This window comes from Lonchura striata, chromosome 22 (assembly GCF_046129695.1).
Source record: "Lonchura striata isolate bLonStr1 chromosome 22, bLonStr1.mat, whole genome shotgun sequence".
Taxonomy (NCBI): Eukaryota; Metazoa; Chordata; class Aves; order Passeriformes; family Estrildidae; genus Lonchura; species Lonchura striata.
Window position 1 is genome coordinate 1,107,265 of NC_134624.1, and position 18,930 is coordinate 1,126,194.

Here is an 18,930-nt window from a genome sequence, read left to right on the forward strand (position 1 = left end):
CATGCTAATAATCTCATGTATTCACATAGATGTAGTGATTGTGCTGGTGCCTAGCAGCATGTAAGGAATAGGAATTGTTTGGTGTTACTTCTTGGGAGTCAAGGCTTTGTCAGGTGGCCAGACTTTGCAAACCTGTGTTTTCAGGGGTGGATTTTCAGCTGGAGTGGGGCAGATCTGTAGGGCTGCAGAAGAGAGCTGTGATTGTGGTTGATGAAGCCCAGGAGCTGCTGCTCTTCCATTGCAGCATTTCATGTTGGTCCTAACAGATCTTGGAGTCTTTGGGACTTGCTGCTGTGTAGAAGTTATTGAAAGAGGTTGTTCCTATGGTTTAGGAGAAGAATGTCCACATTTCTCCGGTGGGAAGCTAAGATGTGAAGGTAATGCAGCTAATCTTGGAAGTGCAGGAAGTAATTAACAGAGCCAGAGTCAAGATCAAGTTCTGTTCATCCCTTCTGACCATGAGGCTGACCTGGTTGATCATTTGTAGTTTGAGTTCTTGTCAAAAGAAAAAAAAAGTTAATATTTCTGACCTTTTGTTTGATGCCAAAGTAACTAGTGTGCAACAATTTTCATGGTGGGATGAGAAAAAAAGGCAAATGACAAACTGAATCACCTGTAAGCAGTTTTCTCCTATTTCTAGCCAGGGAGTAAATTGACTCAGAAGTGAATGTTCATTCTGATAACATCTATGTGCATAATATTCCCAACAGCCTTGGAGACCAGCCATTCTGTATGTAAAGCATGTAAACAACAACCTAGATTTATGGAAGAAAATACTGACATCTTATCTGAAAGTTGTTCTTTCTTTAATTGTATTCATTGATGGCAAGAGAAAGTGGCTTCAGTACATTCTTCAGTGATAGTGTGGATTGTTAGTCTTAAACTATCTTTAAGGTTGATTTGCTGCATATTCAGTTTCTTTTTTTTTTTTTTTTTGTAGGACCTTAGAAATCAACTAGAGAAATTACATGGTGAAATGACTGAGAAAGAAAAAGCAGCTGAACACCATTACAATATTCTTTTGAGTGAAAGCAATCAGAAGCTGCAGAGCCAAGAACTTGTTATAAGGCAGCTGACAGACAGTGTCAATCACAAGGATCTGCTGCTTGAGGTAGGTAGACATACTCTGAAATGAAAAATGGAAAGTTATCATTTGATTTTGTATGGGGAATTATTACAAAGTCACATTTGTAGTTGGACTTATTGTTGATTTTGATGATAATCCTTCACTTCTCATAATACCGTATTTGCAGAACAGATCTATAATTACAGAGTGTGTGGCATTCACCAGGATTTCTTGTTAGGGTTTTGTGAAGCGTGTGGACAGAGGGGGAAGAAAGCTTTACTAATACTTATGTAGGATTGTCACTGTTGTAAAAGCTCTGAAGTGCTCATTATTTTCAGTTTATTGTGCACAAAGTGGAAATTGAGGAATAGGTATAGATACTGAAATATTTTATCTTTATGACCTGTATGAGAAGGTTCCTGCCTGAATGGTAACAGGCCCCTGCTCAGTTTTCACAGAGTAAAAAAAAAAGTAGTGATTGTATTCAGCCAGCAATGCAGAGTAGGAGTTGAGGTTGCTCTGTACCTGGAGACAAAGGTGCATGCCTTGACTTCATTTTTCAGTCCTGAGAAGTTTGCATAGATGGGGAGAGCTGTGTATCTTTTGGTTTTGTTTCTGGTGTCTTAAACTGAGCTCTCTGTGCAAGGCACATGGATAACATGTTCCAGGTCATCCTTGGATATTCTCCTGTATTTTGTTAGGTTTTATATTTTGCAGTTTAAAATTAGAGTAAATAATGTAAAACTGCCTGTTTACTTTTGTTAGAGACTTGATGGAACAGTTAAAGAAAAGGATGCAGAGCTGCAGGAGCTCCAGAATAAGTGCAAGAACCTTTTAAGAGCTAATGAAGAACTTCAACTGAAAAATGAGGGCTTAGTAGAGGAGAAATGTGCTGCACAGACTCAACAGTCAATTATCAAGATAGTCAGAGAGCTGGAGGTGAGTTTTGCATAACTGGTCATTTTTAGGTAAGTACCTTAACTTCAGATTGAAGAGAATTTTGACTTTGGCTTCAAAGCTGTGGACTAATACATGTTGTAATTCACCATGTGTTGTGCTCTGATGAATTTATATGGCATCACTAAATTCTCCTACTTTCAGATGTTTTGCCTGCCATAAAGAGATAGGTATTTTTGGTGGTTAGGGCAGACATAATTCACTGAGTGGGAGGATATCTGCATTTTTGGAGAGAGGTGCAGAGAAGAGTTTGTGTACTTTGGATAGATAAGGGGGAAGATTGCACAGAGCTGGTGACCACAGGAGATAAATGGAATGTGAGGATAAATACAGGTAGGAGTGAAAATGTGTCCAGGGCAAGAAGAAAACTGCTTTAAAGCAAAGAAGAACTTGTACAAAAATATGTATATTAAAAAAGGATGAGCAATATGTGCCCATTATTTTATTTGATGCCATGAATTGAAAAGACTTGTACTTGAAGTGAGAGGTCAAATTCTAGTTTTAGAAGTACTTCCCTCTCTCTTTACCATCCATTCTGTTCTAGCAAAAAGAAGTCAGATACTGTTAAATTTTTGAATCACTCCTTGACTCCATCAGTGCATCATTGAACAAATGAGCTACTTTTGAAGGTACATTTCTATTCTGTTTTTGTGTTGTTTGCAGCCTGGTGTGCTAAGGTTTCTAAAAGCATCAGGCAAAGTTAAAATAATTAGAGTGGTACACAGTAATGGTGGAGAAAGCTTTTTCATTTCTTTAATAATATGTCAGTCATTAATGAGATTTTCTCAAGGAAGCTCAAAATAAAGGGAGCCAATGGCAAAGGAAACATAAATGCAGTGTTTTGGGTCACATTCTGAACAGTCTGGTGGTGAGATGATGAATGTGATGGGCACTATAATTAACCATGGGAGAGACAAGAACGTGTGGAGTCCTGGTTATGTGACCAGCTCAGAGAAAAGGAGCTGCAGCCCTGTTTGCCTGGGCAGCAGTGAGGATTTATCCCACTGTATGGGAATGTGAAGACACAGAAAATGGTCTGGGAAAGGCTGGGGGGAAAATTCTCCTTCTGCGCAACAAACTGCAGTGCAAGCACCTAAGTTCTGTCACAAAGGGACCTAGGATGGAAAATCACAGGGAATGACTGGAAATCAAACAGTGACTTGCCTGTGCAGCCCTCGCTGGGTTTAGGTGGAGAAGCAGGGCAGGAGCAGTGGCAGGCAGTGCAGGTAATCACCCAGAGCCACCTTCTAATCACAGCCCATTCTCTGCTGCTGTGCACTCAGGGACTGAACAATAGCTAATCACAGCCCATTGTCCTCTCAGCTCAACCTCTGTGTCACCTATCTCCTGTGAGGACCCACTTGGGCATATTAATCACCAGTTTTTGGACACAGATTAGCCAGAGCTCTGCTCTCATTGGCTGCCTGGCACTCTTGGATGGCTTTGCTGTGCTGCACTGACTCTCAACAAATCATAGCTAGATCCTCCCCACCAGAGGGGAGAGACACCAGGCTCTTCAGCCTCACTGATCTTTTAAAGTTGAAGAAATTGATTGGAGAGATACAGAACTTTTCTCTCTTTCAGCATATCTTTGTACTCTATTTTAATATAATGATAAATTTTAAAGCAACCAACACACAGAGCTCTGCTGGGTGCCTTGGCCAGGCCAGGAAAGATAAATTACAGGTTCTAATTTTGGAGTTTGGATTTTTGAGCCACTGTCATGGTCTAGAGAGAGTGAGTGAGGCATTGATAATTAGGGGAGTGTGGCAACTTGTGACTCGAGGATCTCTGAAGTCTGAGTTAAATGTATTTTACAGACAAGGAATTTAGAAGTTTGAAGAAATGGCCAAATTCTAGTGATGGATGAATGGATGGATCAGTGAGGAGGTATAGATAATATCCTTCTCTCAGTCATTTATCCTTTAACCTTCAGAGATTTTAAAATGATCCTGAGGGTTGTTGGAAGCAGGAGAACATTCCGTGAGGCAACCAGATATTCTTGTGACGTTGCCAATAAGTTATTTATTGTGGGGGTATAAAACTTTTACTTTCATTGCTTACAATCTAGGGAACCTTTAATGAAAATAAGTTATGTTTTCCACCACTGCTGCTTCAGAATAGTATTTCACACTTAAATATAGACTTTAACATATTAGATTGCCTCCTTTCACGGGAATATAAATCCTTCACTGCAATATGGTCCTGGATGTCTTGCAGCTATCTCCTCTAACACATTTTCCCTCACACCATGTGTCAAGAGGTTTAATGTTTCATTAACTCCCACAGCATTACAGTCTATTTAAGTTACAGAGCTGCCTTATGTTTTGTGTACCGTCGGGGAGTTGATTGAAATAATTCACTCCTACGCGTTATTTAGAAATGACAGTAATAATGTACAAAAAAAAGGCATGTTCATGCTGCATCTTCTCATCCTTATTATTCATGAAAGATTCTGAAAAAATCAGGAACACTTCCTCGTGATTTTGCTAACCTTTACCTAGGTAGTTGAATTTAGAATTTAATAATTTGTATATAGCCTGTGACATTTGGAATTAAGAAACAGCTCATGTCTCCTGTTACACAGAAAGAGTTGGGAGGATTTCATGAGATTACTGAGATTTTGGTACAAATGGAGAATTCAACATATGAATCCTAAAAGGAACAGGGAAGTGGAACAGGGTTTGTGTGTGGCCCTGCTTTGTTCATGCAGCAGCCGTTCTTTCCTTCATTTGTGCTCCCTAACTCTGCACAGTGACATTGCTCTGCCAGGGCTTCAGGAAGAGCTTTAATTAGGATAGAGTTCTGTAGTGTCTTCAGTAATAATTGCAAGGTTTGGATCAGACATATGGAAGAGTTCACCAGAACTTTTAGCAGACTGTGAAATAACTAAATTAAGTGAAAAGATTATTTTTTTTCCTGTTGCTTTCTACGTCATTGGTCAGTGTTTGTGATCAAACTTTTCCAACTTAAATTACAACCCATGTATTTTTTGCTTAATGTCTGTTCTTGAAAGGCTGAGATTCCAGCACATTGGTAAGACTCCTTAATTTAGGCTGCAAGATCTACTTTTTAACATTTTTTATGAGATTATTACTGGCCTCTGGATCACCCACCTCCATCTGTTTTTGTGTTTCTTCAAGCTCAATCAGCAGCTTTGCTGGGAGCTCTTCCTCTGTTCATCTAGATAATAAATTCGATGTGAAGCTCAGGAGTTTGCACTTTGATACAGAATAGTATTTAATGTCTAAATTGCACTAAAACCTTGGAATGTCTCTTAGATGCAGCCTTTAGGTACTGTTAAATTTTTGAATCACTCCCCAACTCCATCAGTGCATCATGGTGTACAGATCATTGAACAAACGAGCTGCTTTTGAAGGTACTTTTCTTTTCTGTTTTTGTGTTGTTTGCAGCCTGGTGTGTCAAGGTTTCTAAAAGCATCGGGCAAAGTTAAAATAATTAGAGTGGTACACAGTAATGGTGGAGAAAGCTTTTTCATTTCTTTAATAATATGTCAGTCATTAACGAGATTTTCTCAAGGAGGATGATGGCAGCTGGACATGGAGCATTGTCCAAAGGCAAGGTCACTTCTTCAAAGTGGAGCATCAGTGGTAGAAGCTGCAGCAGGACCTGCCAGGCAGGTTACCTTAACTGGAATCACCTGATCACAGCTTGATTACACTTTCAAAATATTATTTAGCATATTTGCTGGCATATTGTGACGTAAGAGTGTAAATAATTAAAAGTAAACACCGGTTGTCCTTGCTTTTGTGCTGTTTACTTTGCAGAACACTGAATTGTTCAAATTAGCAGTCTTTGCATCTTTAGTGTGAATTAACGAGATTCTACTGTAGCTGATTTTTTTTTTGGTTGCAATTTCCTCCTTAGGAATTGCAGTTGGAATAATAACAGCTGCTTAAAACTCCTGGGTGCAGGTTTCTTCCTTGTTAATGATCTGTTCACTAATGATTTAGTATCTCTTAAGAGTTCCCTTAGCTGAAATTCCCCCTCAGCTGTGGCACCTTTTTTGTTCCTCCTTTCAGTTTTCCGTCAAAATAGAAAATGGAGAGAACCAAAAAGTCTTTAACAGAGGCAGAATTTGTGCCTGATATTAATACATCTAAATTTGTTGTAATATCCCAGTTATTTTCTCTTTGGAAATGACTGATATCTTAGATACTTTTACATAGTAAGTTCAAGAAAATACTCCATTAAATAGCTGTATTTTTTACTTCCTGCTGAAAAAGTGACTGTCTGGCTGTTTTGGAATGAAAAAAGTCTGGGGAAATTAGTGGATCCTTACTGAGAATGTATCATAAGAGTTTATGTTTATTCTTATAATTATAATATCATTCTTTCTGTGAGCAAGACTGCAGATAAGCCATTTTCTTCACATGAATGAAGCAGCAGCTTGTAGTGTGCAAAAAACTGACTTATGGAATGTCTGATATATTCATCCTTTATTTGAGGTTCAATATAATCCTTCTTGTTCAGAGTTGGAACAGAATTTGCTGGATCTCCTGACCCCAAAAAAGCCAATTTTATCCAGAACACAAAGAGGACTTGTTCTAAAATGTGTGCTTGGAGCTTTGGCTTGTTTGCTCCCCTTCCCCTCCTCTGGGATAGCTGCCTGCCAGGCTGTTCCTGGTTTTTGGAACTTTGGGAATGAAGGTGCTTTCACTGGGGATGCAAAAAACTTCTGAGGCTGTGAGAAAAATTCTGGAGCACTGTTGGGATGTGTGATTCACTCAGGGTGAAACAGTCTTTGCCTCCTTCAGTAACAGCTGGATTTAAGGACAGTGAATGGTTCTCAGATCCATGTTGGGCACTGGTGATCCTGTTCAGAAAACTGGGATTTCAGCTTCTTTCACAAGTGCTTCAGGACACAAGCACACACATGGCCATAGACATGAAAATCACCTTGTAAGCACAGCATGTTCTTCTTTTCATTTAGGAAAATAAAGAAGCTGAATATGAGAAGCTGATCCTTGCTTTAAGGAAAGAACAGAATATTTATTCTACTCTAGTGAAGACCTTCAAGGAGTCAGATAGGTAAGTGCTTCTGTTGCTTCTGTTTTGAGGATAATCTGAATTCAAAGGGCAAAAGTCAGAAGTTGTGAAAAAAATGTGCAGCTTTACTGGAGATTAGTTTGTTCTGGCCAGTTGTTTATAAGCTCTCTGATGTAGTCTCCAAAGAGAAATATTTATGTGAGTTTCTATTATCTAAATTACTTAAATGTTTCTGAAAATGTTTCTTTTCAGATTGGAATCTCAAATGAGCCCTGTTTCCTGTTTTTAGGTATCAAAGTGAGCAGCTGGATTTTCCATACTTAGGTCTTGGTTTTTGTCGTCTGTTGTAAAACCAAATTGCAGTGAACTTTCATGCAATGGACAATTTGGCATTTTTTACTCCTAAAATATAGATAATGCTTATCTTAAAAGTGACACTGAGAATTTTGATGAGAATATAAATATGCAAGATTTGGGAGAAGGTTAAACAAAACAAAGTAATTGAAGTTTGCATAGTACTCTTTCAATGTAAAGCACTGGACTGAGTGGCAGGAGCAAGTGGTTTTTAACCTTTTAAAATCAAAGAACCCAACAATTTAGAAAGAAATCTTCAGCCTACTCTGTATCCTGTTGTTTCTTGGCAGTTGAGGAGGAGACATTATGATAAAGAAAATTCTTAGTCTGTAGACAAATGAAATTTAAATGTTTTATACAAAATTTACTGTTGTAATTGCAAATTTCTTAATGAAGAATTTAAAACATTTCAGAGCCAGCTTCTGAAAGCAATGGCTTATACCTGCCAGCTTTGGAGGAATGTTTATTTATATTTTGCAGTTGTTTTATAGACCACTATAGTTTGGAAACCATAAAGAGAAGTAGCACTAGACTAGATGAGATTTGTGTGTGAGTTAATCACTCAGCAGCAATGCCAGCTTGTGCTTGGCCACAGCACAATACTAAATATACTAAAAATACTAAAAAAATAATGCTAGTAGTCAGCTTCTGGAGATGATTACTGATTTCACATGAAGAGTGGGAGCTGGCAGTGGCTCCTGCTCTGCGAGGGGCTCCACATCTGTGCAGCAACAACAGCAAAGCAGCATGGTCTGAACCTGCCTGTTCCTAGAATGCCTTCCAAACAAGGAAACCCTCAACTGCAGGTGGAATCACTGGGCCTTTGCAATCAAATTCTGTAGGATCAGGATGGTTAGTCCTTGTGGGTCTCAGAGTCAGTCAAAGAGAGAAACTGAGAGTTTCTAGCCAGGCAGAAGCCTGGGAAAGAGTTAGAAAAGAATATAAATAATTCTTTATCTCTCTTATTATTCACATTATTTATAATTAAGTTCTATCACTATACATCAAACACTTTATACCAATAATATTATTTTCACTTCAAAACCAATAAAATTAATCCTCACAAAACTCTATATGAAAAAACAATATATTTTAAATAGACCAGATTTTTACTCTCAGCAACCTTCTAATCAAAGTCTTCTCATGCCCATCCTGCCTCAGCAGCGACAAGTCCTGATCCTGAGGTGGGATCTTGGGATGCATGGAGCAGTCAGTGCCTGTTGTGCCACAGCAGCAGAGGAGCGCAATGAGCCAGGGCTTGGAGCTGCTCTTATTCCTCCATCTCTCACTTTTGGGGGCTGGAAACTTCATCAAGACTTGAATCTTAAATTTCTGGGGAATGGGTAAACAAGCCCTGCAGATACACAGATGAGGAAGCTGGGTTTAATTGCCATCAGCAGTGACATGGATTTTGGGCAAACATCTGTTTTCTTGCTGACATCTTCTTTTAGGCGTTATTTATTTTAAGCAACCTGGGTGCTTATTTTTCAAAATGAGCTACTGGATGTCAGGACCAAAGACATTCCTTCTCTCTCCAAGAGGGGAATCAGTGCCTGTTCTTATAAAACTCATGAAAATGAGAAAATGTGCTTATGTGGCTTCTAGTCATGTGTTGGTTTTGTTTTATTCTTAATCTTTTTTTTTTGTTGAGCATTTAAGAGAGCTCTCACTTCAAAGAAGCTCTTGTATGAGGAAGAATTGGTTAAAGCAGAATTCCTTGTGCAGGATCCCCTGACAACAGCACACTTGTCAGGAGACAGACTGGGAGGCTTTTCATACATGTAGCCTTTTAATTAATGTGCATCTGCAATACTCTGTTATTCTCATGCAAGTGTGATGTGCTCTGTGTTCCTGCACAGTCTCCCATCAGGTGGATTGAAATTTTTTTAAAGATCCTTGAATTCTCTGTCATTTAGTGCAGTGGCTTGGAAATTCTGCAGCAGCTTAATTTATCTTAAAACACTAAGTGAAATAAATGCACAAATAAATAATACGAAGAGTTCAGTAACACCTTCTTATTTGTTTTTTATTAAATCAAATTTATTTCATTCTCTTGCAATTTCAGGTTGGTTTATTTTCAGCACTGAAATATTTTTACAGATTGATCAGAACTGCCTTGTTGGTGTAGTTGAAGGGTGTGGGAAAATGTAGCAAGGGGCAGCTGATTCTGGGGCCTGAGGGGCAGCTGGTGCTGAAGAGCTCCAGAAGCAAAGATGCTTAAAGATTAATTCACCACAACAAATTATAAATTCAAAGTTTGCACATTTATACCCCCATTGTGGTAACTGAGACAACTGAGACAATTTAGAACTCAAGGAGTCTTTTTACAGACTGTGGATAAATGAAGAAATAAAGCAGTTAGTTGTGTCTGGGTCCTATTTTCAATGAAACAGGATCTTTTGATATTTTTCCTAAGTGCAGGATTAGATTATCTGGTGCAGCTCTGTGGCAAGGGAACAAAGTTTCCATGGTCACCACATAATGGAATACACAAAGCCATCAGCATTATGTGATAATGATGTTTTTCTGGCATAGTTTTTAGAAGATAGTAATTTAGATTTTCCTTAAAAAGAACTGTTCAGAAAGAGGCTGCTAGAAGAGCTCTGTCATGGGGAAGCTGATTTAGGCAGCAGAGCCCAAAAGAGCAGGAAAATGCTATGTATATAAACATTTAATCTCCTCTTTCTATGTAGGGATTTGTTTGTGCTTATGCATCAGAGTGATGGAAGTGTGGGATGAAACCCAGCCATGGGGAATGGGAAATGGGTGCAAGCCTGCGTGGAGAAAAAAAAACAGTGCACACCAGAATGTTTTGAATTGAATCTCAGAGATGTATTTGTTCTTTTTTTTTTTTTTTTTTTTTTTTTTTTTCCCAGTATAAATAGCTTGCAAGTGGAACTGAACAACATTTTCATGTTGAGAAAACAACTGGAAGAAGATGTTTTAGGTAACAGGAATCTCCAGAAGATCTTACAAGATCAGATTAAGGACATGAAAAATCACAAAGGTTTGTATCCATGCCGAGCCCAACCTTCCTCTTGCACAAAAGGAAAGTGGTTTTATTACAGTCAGTTTGCTGGCATGGAGAAAAAATATTTGAGAATAAAAAAGGTGTGAAAATACTTATTTTTGAAAGATGTGAAAAGATTCCTTTTTGACTTTTTATACTGCAGCTGATTAGGTGGATTTGTAACAGAATGTCTTGGAGCAATCAGGGCACATACAGAGGGACAGTTTCTCTCTTTCCATGCAGCAAATGTTAGAAATTCCATGGCAATTCTACTGCAGGGATCATTTCATGCTCCCTACAGCTTTGTACTCACAGAATTTACTGTTTTCCACAAAAGTCAAAGATTCCTGCCTTGGAATCCCTCGGTGCCTGTGGGATCACTTTCTGACCATGGGGTGTAATTACTTTCCAAAGAGTTTGTGGCTCAGGCACTGCTAATCTCTTCCTAACAGAAGTTTTTCCAGAGAAAGAAAAAAAATACCCAGAAGTTCTGTTACTTAGTAATTCAGAAAAAGTAGAGCTTATAAATATAGCTTAGCTTCTGGCTTTTTTGCTGTATGTCTTGGGAGGTGTTTTTAGTATATTCTTAGATATAGAAAAGAATAATATAAGTGGGTATCATTAAATAGTTTACTGCATATGTACAAGATGTTTCTGTTTTATCCCATAGGGGATATATAAATAACAGTAAAGCCTGTTCACTTCCCCTTTCAACTTAGATTTTCAATTTTAGCATCACTTGACAGCTCTGATAAGTGACAAAAGGTAAACTTCAGCTGTTTCAGAGTTTCCAACCTCAAAAGCCCAGAGATAATCAACAACCAGGGTGGGCCAAAGGGTCTTGTGGATTCTCCAGGGTCCTCAGGAGCTGTTGTGCTGAGGGTGAGGCTGCTGGGAATAAAGGCTGAAAAATTAGTAATGATTTGTGACTTTTGGGTCCTTGCAGCAGCCACGGGATCAGTGTCAGAACTGGGAGCAGGATTTGCATGTCTCTTCTTTGTCCTAATTTAGTTATGCTTTCTTCCTATCTAATGAGATTTATATATAGAATTGACTGTTGTTTATATCGTAAATAAACAGGTGTTTATTGAAACATAAATAATTCCTGCAGTTACAGAGGCAGTGAATAAGTAACTATTTTCCAATAGTTATATCCAGTTAATTACTGCATTATTTTGACCCAAAAGTAAAATAAGTTAATTTACTTTGTCTAACCTGGCATTTTTCCTTGAGACCTTGAGTCCATGCTCATAAAACTATAGTTAAAATAGAATAACTATTCATGCCTAACTTATGCTTCCTAAAAGTTCTTTCTAATTGTAATGCTAAATATGTAAATTATAGTTCAGAATTACATTCACAACTCGTGCTGATAACCACAGAAAATTCAGCCACAGAAAATGCAGCAAGTCTGTGTGACAGAAGCACAAAGAAATATGAGGACAAATTTTTTTCAATTAAACAGAAAGCTTATTTTGGGAATGAAACATTCTAACTGGCCTCCCACAGACTTACTGGAAGGTTCTTATTGGAAACGTCCTGTGCATTCTGTGCTGTGTTAACCTCTGTCCTTGGCTATTTTGGCAGATGAAACTTTCTCTTTCTGTGGAGATCAAACTTCTTATATGAGTATCTGTTTAGGAGAACAAGACCATTTAAGCCTTCAGGTAGACCATCTGTCTCTGGAAGAACTTAAAAAAAAGGTATTGATCTTTTTTATTATTTACTCTTCCTAATGGCTTAATTCTGCTTTGTTTCTGTATCTCTCACAGAAGCATTTATTTAGGTACAGTTCGGTAGTTCTGAAAGGATTTGAAGCTGCCATCTCTGTGGTTTGTGACCCACCTTTTATAAACTATTTAGACTTTGTTACACCCTTGGGTTTCAGAATCAGCTGAAAGCTGAGGGATTTGCAGCCAGGGTTTTGTGGTCCTGGACACCTGCACTCAAGGTTTTGACTCAGTACAAGTTTCAGACTTCATCTACATCAACTCCAAAGAAAGGTTTTGCCTTGAGCATCCCACAATGTGTATTTCATGTACCTACATTAATCATGGAGGGGGTGGTGTCTGTACTCTATATTCTGTACAGCACACTCCATCCCAGGATTTGCAAATCTTTTGGTAAATAAGACATGTCATAAAATAACCCTGAGGTGAGTTCTCTATTGTGTGTAAGGAGAACTGAAATTCACAGAGATTAAATGTGCAGACCAAACAATAAATGAGTATTGGAATTCAGAAACTTCTTATCTTTCTCCTGATCCTGTGCAGAGACATCTGATCCATGCACCAGTTCATGACAAGGAATAATTTTGAATATGATTGGTTGGGAGTGAGCATAAGTGAAGTTTTTCTGTTTCTCAGGGACAGCTGAATTGTAGGCAGGTGCTCATGCTCTGGAGGTGGGTAGTCTGAAGGAAGGAAGTTTGTCTTACTTGGAGCAGGTGTCCCTAAAAAAAACCCAGATTGTGTCCCAGTGTCATTCTGGGGTTTCACCACTTTTATCTCTGAGCATGTTCCCTTCAGAAGGCTCAGGGACACTCATTAACAAAAGATATTTATAAGCAATTTCTTACTGGAAAAGGGGTGTGACTGAAAGCTGACCTGGTTTTCCAAGTATATTAACTGGTCTGATCAAAAGATTTCACTTTTTTCTCCAAACATTGCCTTGATACATTTCATGGATTTCTGGCCATGAGAGTTTTGAACCCAAGTACCCAACAGACTCTGTGTCTGTGAAACTGCTCAGAATGAGAGTGGCTTTTAAAGGGGGTTGGAGAGAGAAGAACAGCTTGTTCCTGAATGCTGCTTCTTTCCAGTAGTGCTGTTTTTTCTTGCATTAAGTGTTTCTTTTCAAATCAGCTGTTTGTGTGAGGTGCCCTCAGGTTTGTTCTTGCTACTGAGTTGTGAAACTTGTTATCTAAACTTAATAACTGCCTGTGAACTACAGTGTTCCAAATGAAGGTACTTTGAGCAATAATTCACAAATAGAGAAGCATGTTTCCATACCTGGGGAGATTAACACAGGACCAGATACACAAACCCAGGCTTCCAATTGTGCAGCTTGCATTTAGCTGGAGATTTATCTGCCATCATTTGTTTTCCTACTAGTTTGGATGTTACCAGTTCTGCTTGTTCTTCCTTTGGTTATTTAGGTTACTGACCTGCTCCTGATGGTCAAAGAGCTGCAGTCAATTAATCAAGAGCTTAAGGTGAGACAGTCTGGGTGTTGCACAAAGGATTCTCAAGGGAAGGAAGCACTGGAAATGCTAAACCACAGAGAGGTAGGTTTTCTGTTCTAAAGCAGTGAGTCTGGCTCTCACATCTAATCTGCCTTGTGGAGTCGTTTACATCAGTGCAGGAGTGTAAAGCCCTTGGGGCTGAGGTTGCTAATTCCTTATAATAACTTTTTAAATTAATGATGTAAACAACTTTAACATGTTAGCACGACAGAGAAGCTCCTCAATGCAAGTGTTCAGTGATGTGTCAAGTTGATTTTAGGGAAGCAACATACTCATTTAAATATTAATTGGGTCTGCGATCTATTTGTTTTGTCAGTTGAAGGGAGGGAAATAGTTAATTTTACAAAGAAGGCAATATCTTAAAAAACATTTTAGTTATTCCTGAAAGTCTGTTTGCTATTGCATAGTTATTCCCAGGCTGTGTCTAATTATTTAAATTTCCTTCAGACCTATGATTCATCTTCAAAATACAAGGGTTAGGTTTAGCCAAAACCCAAGGAATAGCACTTCAGCTCACCTACACATGTGGCTATTTCTTCATATAGAATAAAAAAGTACATGAAGAAGGGGCCAGCACTGTAGTGGTTGCTGAGAGTTGCAAGGAAATAATCCTTGCTGGGATTTCCCCAGAGCTGGAACTGTCCTCAGCTCTGGGGAAGGAGAGGCCTTGGCAAAATCCTTGCACTGGGAACATTTTGGGTGCTGGGTCCCTACGTGTGTGAGTGGTGAAGGTTGTTCAGGAGGTTCTGGAAATTATTGGAAAGTATTACTTGAAATGTAATACTTGGAAAGTATTACTTGAAACGTGGCTGGTTTTGTGGCTTTTGCTTTCAGTTCCATCATTGTGCAGAATGTATTGAAGAGGAAGAAAAAAATATGAAAGGAATGATGATGGTGCTGGTACTTTGTGTCTTGAATTTCTGAATTAAACTCAAAAGAACAAGATTAAAAATTAGTTTGAATCAGTTCCATGCAGGACTGACTGATTCAAGAACTGGGACTGTGGAATTAACGTTTTTTCTGCAGAATTCAGGAAAAAGCTCTTGTCTTTTCCTGGATATGCTGCAGGTATACTGGGACAGCCACAAAATATTTTTGCTTCTTCAATTTTAAGACACAGGCATGCTGTCTTTAATTGAAGTATATTTTAAATTAGAAACAGACCTTTAGGTGTGCTGTGGTTTTATTGAAATTGTGAATTTATTTGTTTGGGAGAAGAGCTGGTGGGTGATCCCTCTCCGGGTGCCTGCACTCTCCATAATTAACATTTTTAGCAATTTGTCTCGTCATCCTGCAGAGGGCTCTGCATCCCCGTGGATGCCAGAGTGAATTCCAAAGGAATTCCTGTCCTGTGCCAGGATTATCGTGACAGGATGCTCTGTGCTCCTGCTTGTCTCGACATGACAGCTGCATACAGGGCTGCTCACTGAGGAAGCTGCAGCATCAGATGTAGGATGACACAGAGTGAAGCTTGTAAAATGTAAATAAACCTCAATATTCTGCAGAAGGAAATAGGAAAGTTAAATATGGATTTTAATCAGTGCCAGGATGACTGTAGTACTATGGAGCTCAAAAATGAAAGGATCTTTAGATAGAAGTTTTCAGTTCAAAAGCTATCTTTTTATCAGGTGTAGCAATAAATGGATATTGGGTTATGGCTGTGACAACAGTGTGTTTTGCATATTAACAGCCACTCTCAAAAGCTCCCTACATTTTTTTTCGTGTTTTTTGAGCTGGGATTTGTTGGCAGATAGTGCTGGGATGACACTGACATCTGTGTTGTAAGAGGAATTTGGATATACATGGGAAAAGGGATCTTCCTCAGGTTGTTAAAGTGCTCCCATCCTGCTTTTCCTTCCCAAAGGCAGAGCAGAAATGAGAGGAATGTGCACCTTGGTGCCTCTGCAGGCTCTGACAGCCCCTTGTCCTCTGCTCCTTGGCTTCCTGTTGGTGCTGGGAGGGAGGAGGAGGAGGAGAGGAAAAGGTTGTTTTTGTGCTGTCCTCTGAACATCTGCCTTCTCAGAGAGGAGCAGCCTCAGTGATTTCAGCCTTCAGGGCTCTGGGGAGCTTTGCAAACCAAGCACATCAGTGCTTCATTTAGGAAAAACATTCTTCTGCTTGTCAGTCTCCACGGAAATGCTTTAAAACAGGCAGCTTATTTTTGGTAGACTTATCTTTCTGGCCTTAAGACACTTATTTTCTTTTAATATTTTGTTGCACATGAGATTATATTCCTTGGAGTACAGGACATGTCAGCCCCTCAGACACAGGACCATAGGAGCAGGCTCAGCCTGCAGTGATTTATTGTTGCAGTGTATTTACAACCTGTTGGTCTTATGCAGTAATTTCGTTAATGAATCCTCACTTATTAAACCAAATACTAGCCTGGGAAAAGCTGATACTAAATAATGTTGACCCATAAAAGGTAGTTGCATTGCATGGATAAGTTATATGGGCAAATAAATTTATTTTTTATACCTAAATGTAGGGTTTGTCCTGAACCTCCACAGGGAAGATTCAACCTAAAGAGGTTTTTTTTTTTTAATAATAGTTAACATTATTGGACTTTTGGCATCCCACGATTGCAACAAAATTTTTTTTTGTAACGCATGCCCTTGTTATATACCCTAACCCCCTCTGTGCCTTTCACCAGCTTTCAAATTGTCTTTACTCTGTGTTGTCCTACAAAACCAAGTCTGAGTGAAAATACCAAGATAGCCCAAACATGACTTTAAAATCAGTTTTCCAATAGAATTCTAATTGTAAAATGCAAATATATTAATACTCTGCACCATCCAGTTTGTGCCTTTTAAAATTCATACCTAAAACCATAAGACTTGTTTATACTGCAAGGGCTTGGGAGATAAAAGGATTTTTTTCATTAATTTCACATATATATGTATATATATTTTTAATCTATATATGTATTTATATATGCATACATTCACTGCATACTCAATTAAAAAATCAAAATCAAACCACACACATCCATTCAATTCCCAGTGTTGTAAGGAAGCAGAGCTAACTCTGTCCCACACAGGTTGGGATGCTGTGTGTCAGGGCTGTGTCCTACCCATGGATTAGGCATAATGAGAATTTCCAGAGGAGCCACAGAGATGCTCCAGGGCTGGAGCCCCTCTGGAGCCAGGCTGGGGGAGCTGGGGGGGCTCACCTGGAGAGGAGAAGCTCCAGGGGGAGCTCAGATATCTTCCAGGGCCTGAAGGAGCTCCAGGAGAGCTGGAGAGGGACTGGGGACAAGGGACAGGACACAGGGAATGGCCTTGAGATGAAGGAGTGCAGTTTTAGGAATTTCTTGCTAGTATTAGGAAGAAATCCTTCCCTGTGAGGGTGGGAAGGCCCTGGTACAGGGTGCCCAGAGAAGCCTCTGGATCCCTGAAGTGCCCAAGAGCATCCAGCGAACCAAAGGGATTCTGCTCCTGCTCTCAGTGATGCTGCTCAATGCAAGTGTTCAGTGATATGTCAAGTTGATTTTAGGGAAGCAACATACTCATTTAAATATTAATTGGGTCTGTGATCTATTTGTTTTGTTGATTGAAAGGGAGGGAAATAGTTAATTTTAGAAAGAAAGCAATATCTTAAAAAACATTTAATTATTCCTGAAAGTCTATTTGCTATTGCATAGTCATTCCCAGGCTGTGTCTAATTATTTAAGAGTTTCCTTCAGATCTCTGATGCATCTTCAAAATACAAGGTTTAGGTTTAGCCAAAACCCAAGGAATAGCACTTCAGCTCACCTAAACACGTGGCTATTTCTTCATATAGAATAAAAAAGTACATGAAGAAGGGACCAGCACTGTAGTGGTTGCTGCTCCTAAAAAAGCTGAGTCCTCTTCCTCCTCTTTGGTCAGGCAATGAGAGATAGGTTGGGTTCTGTGGAAAACAGGGAGTAAAAGATGATTTGGCACTGTTTGCTGCAATTGGGCAAATTTAGGCATAGACACAGCAGATTGTAACCTTCAGTGGCACAGTAAATCTTTCTAGTGTATAGCTAGCCACATGTGTTTGCTTTTAAAAGCATCTATTTCTTGAATGCTGGAGAAGAGCCTAAATTTTGTAGCAAATAAAAATAAATTCTGGAAATTGGAAAATAAAATAGGCAGAATGGGGACATGACTGAGGATACAGAGTTCCTTTACCATGAGAGGTTAAATGGTTTTTATATGTTCTATAAATTCTGAGGAGGAAGGGTTAAATAAAAATGAAGGAATGTAGAAGATAAAGTTTCACTTTATTTGATATAAGTAATCCCTGGGGTTTATATTAATTTTCTTTGATCTTGTTGAAGGAATCTAATTCAGTGTTTGTTACTTTGTATTACAGGCTTTTTTATTTTTCTTTTAAGACATATCACTGACTTATTTATGCACGTTTCATATCACAGTATTTTTTTTTGTGCTACATTTTCACATCATTCCATACTTTGTGTAGTGTCTTGAAACAACAGAGAAGCCTGTGATGCAGCCTGAAGATGGTGACAATGACAGGAAGGTGCAGAACAGTCAGTTTTGTGAGAGGGTCAGTCAGGTAGGAACGTTGTGGTACAGTGCTCTCTTCTCTGCATGCCTTTAAAATGTCTTCATTTTCTTAGAGCATAAAGTCTTGCAAACGAAACATACTTTTCTTGGTATCTGATTTTGCTTTCAACTAATTGTTATCCTGAAGATCTTCTGGAAGCTTTTTCCTATATTTCTGGGCTGATTTTGCATTCAAGATTGCTTTCATTGTGGACTTTGTTTTCTGTTGTTTGAGTACTAACCCTGAATGGGGGTGGCAGAGTCCTTTGAAATTGTGTTTCTTTGGATCCACACAGGTTGATCTCCTGCTTCCATTGCAGTCAGGCCTGGAGTACAAATTGTGTGAGATTCACTCACTGTGATTGAGGCAAAAATCCTGTAGATCTTTCTTTAGGGTTGAAATGCTTGATAACTTGGTAAATGTTAAAGTGCATTTTCATACAAACAGGAATCTGCTGTCCTCTCAATCTAATCAATGTAAAGAAAGCATCATGCAATCATAAAATAACTCAGGTTGCAAACTGGTTTGTAATGTTGAATAAATAATATTTTGCTCTATGAAATCTGTAATTTCTGTGGTTCTCTGTTTACCAGGTATGCTTTCAAGTATCTTTGGATTTTCCTTGTGATGTGGATAAACAGGTAAGTGATGTATTGTAAAACTTCTCTTGGCTCTTGTTGCTGATGGGAATTGCACCCAAATGGACCCAGATTGGATTCTCATGTCATTGCTGCAGATTTTGGTTGTTTAATT

The 18,930-nt window shown here is 38.8% G+C and overlaps 1 protein-coding gene across 1 annotated transcript in view; it reads left to right on the top strand.

The window, feature by feature from the left end:
• CDK5RAP2 (CDK5 regulatory subunit associated protein 2) overlaps positions 1-18,930 on the top strand; it is a 70,909-nt gene that overhangs the window by 17,873 nt on the left and 34,106 nt on the right. Inside the window, exons 13-20 of the mRNA XM_021551487.3 lie at positions 941-1,111; positions 1,832-2,005; positions 6,978-7,075; positions 10,264-10,394; positions 11,985-12,100; positions 13,555-13,683; positions 18,091-18,186; positions 18,771-18,818. Coding sequence (XP_021407162.2) covers positions 941-1,111; positions 1,832-2,005; positions 6,978-7,075; positions 10,264-10,394; positions 11,985-12,100; positions 13,555-13,683; positions 18,091-18,186; positions 18,771-18,818 — 963 coding nt within the window. The remainder of the gene's footprint in view (positions 1-940; positions 1,112-1,831; positions 2,006-6,977; positions 7,076-10,263; positions 10,395-11,984; positions 12,101-13,554; positions 13,684-18,090; positions 18,187-18,770; positions 18,819-18,930) is intronic.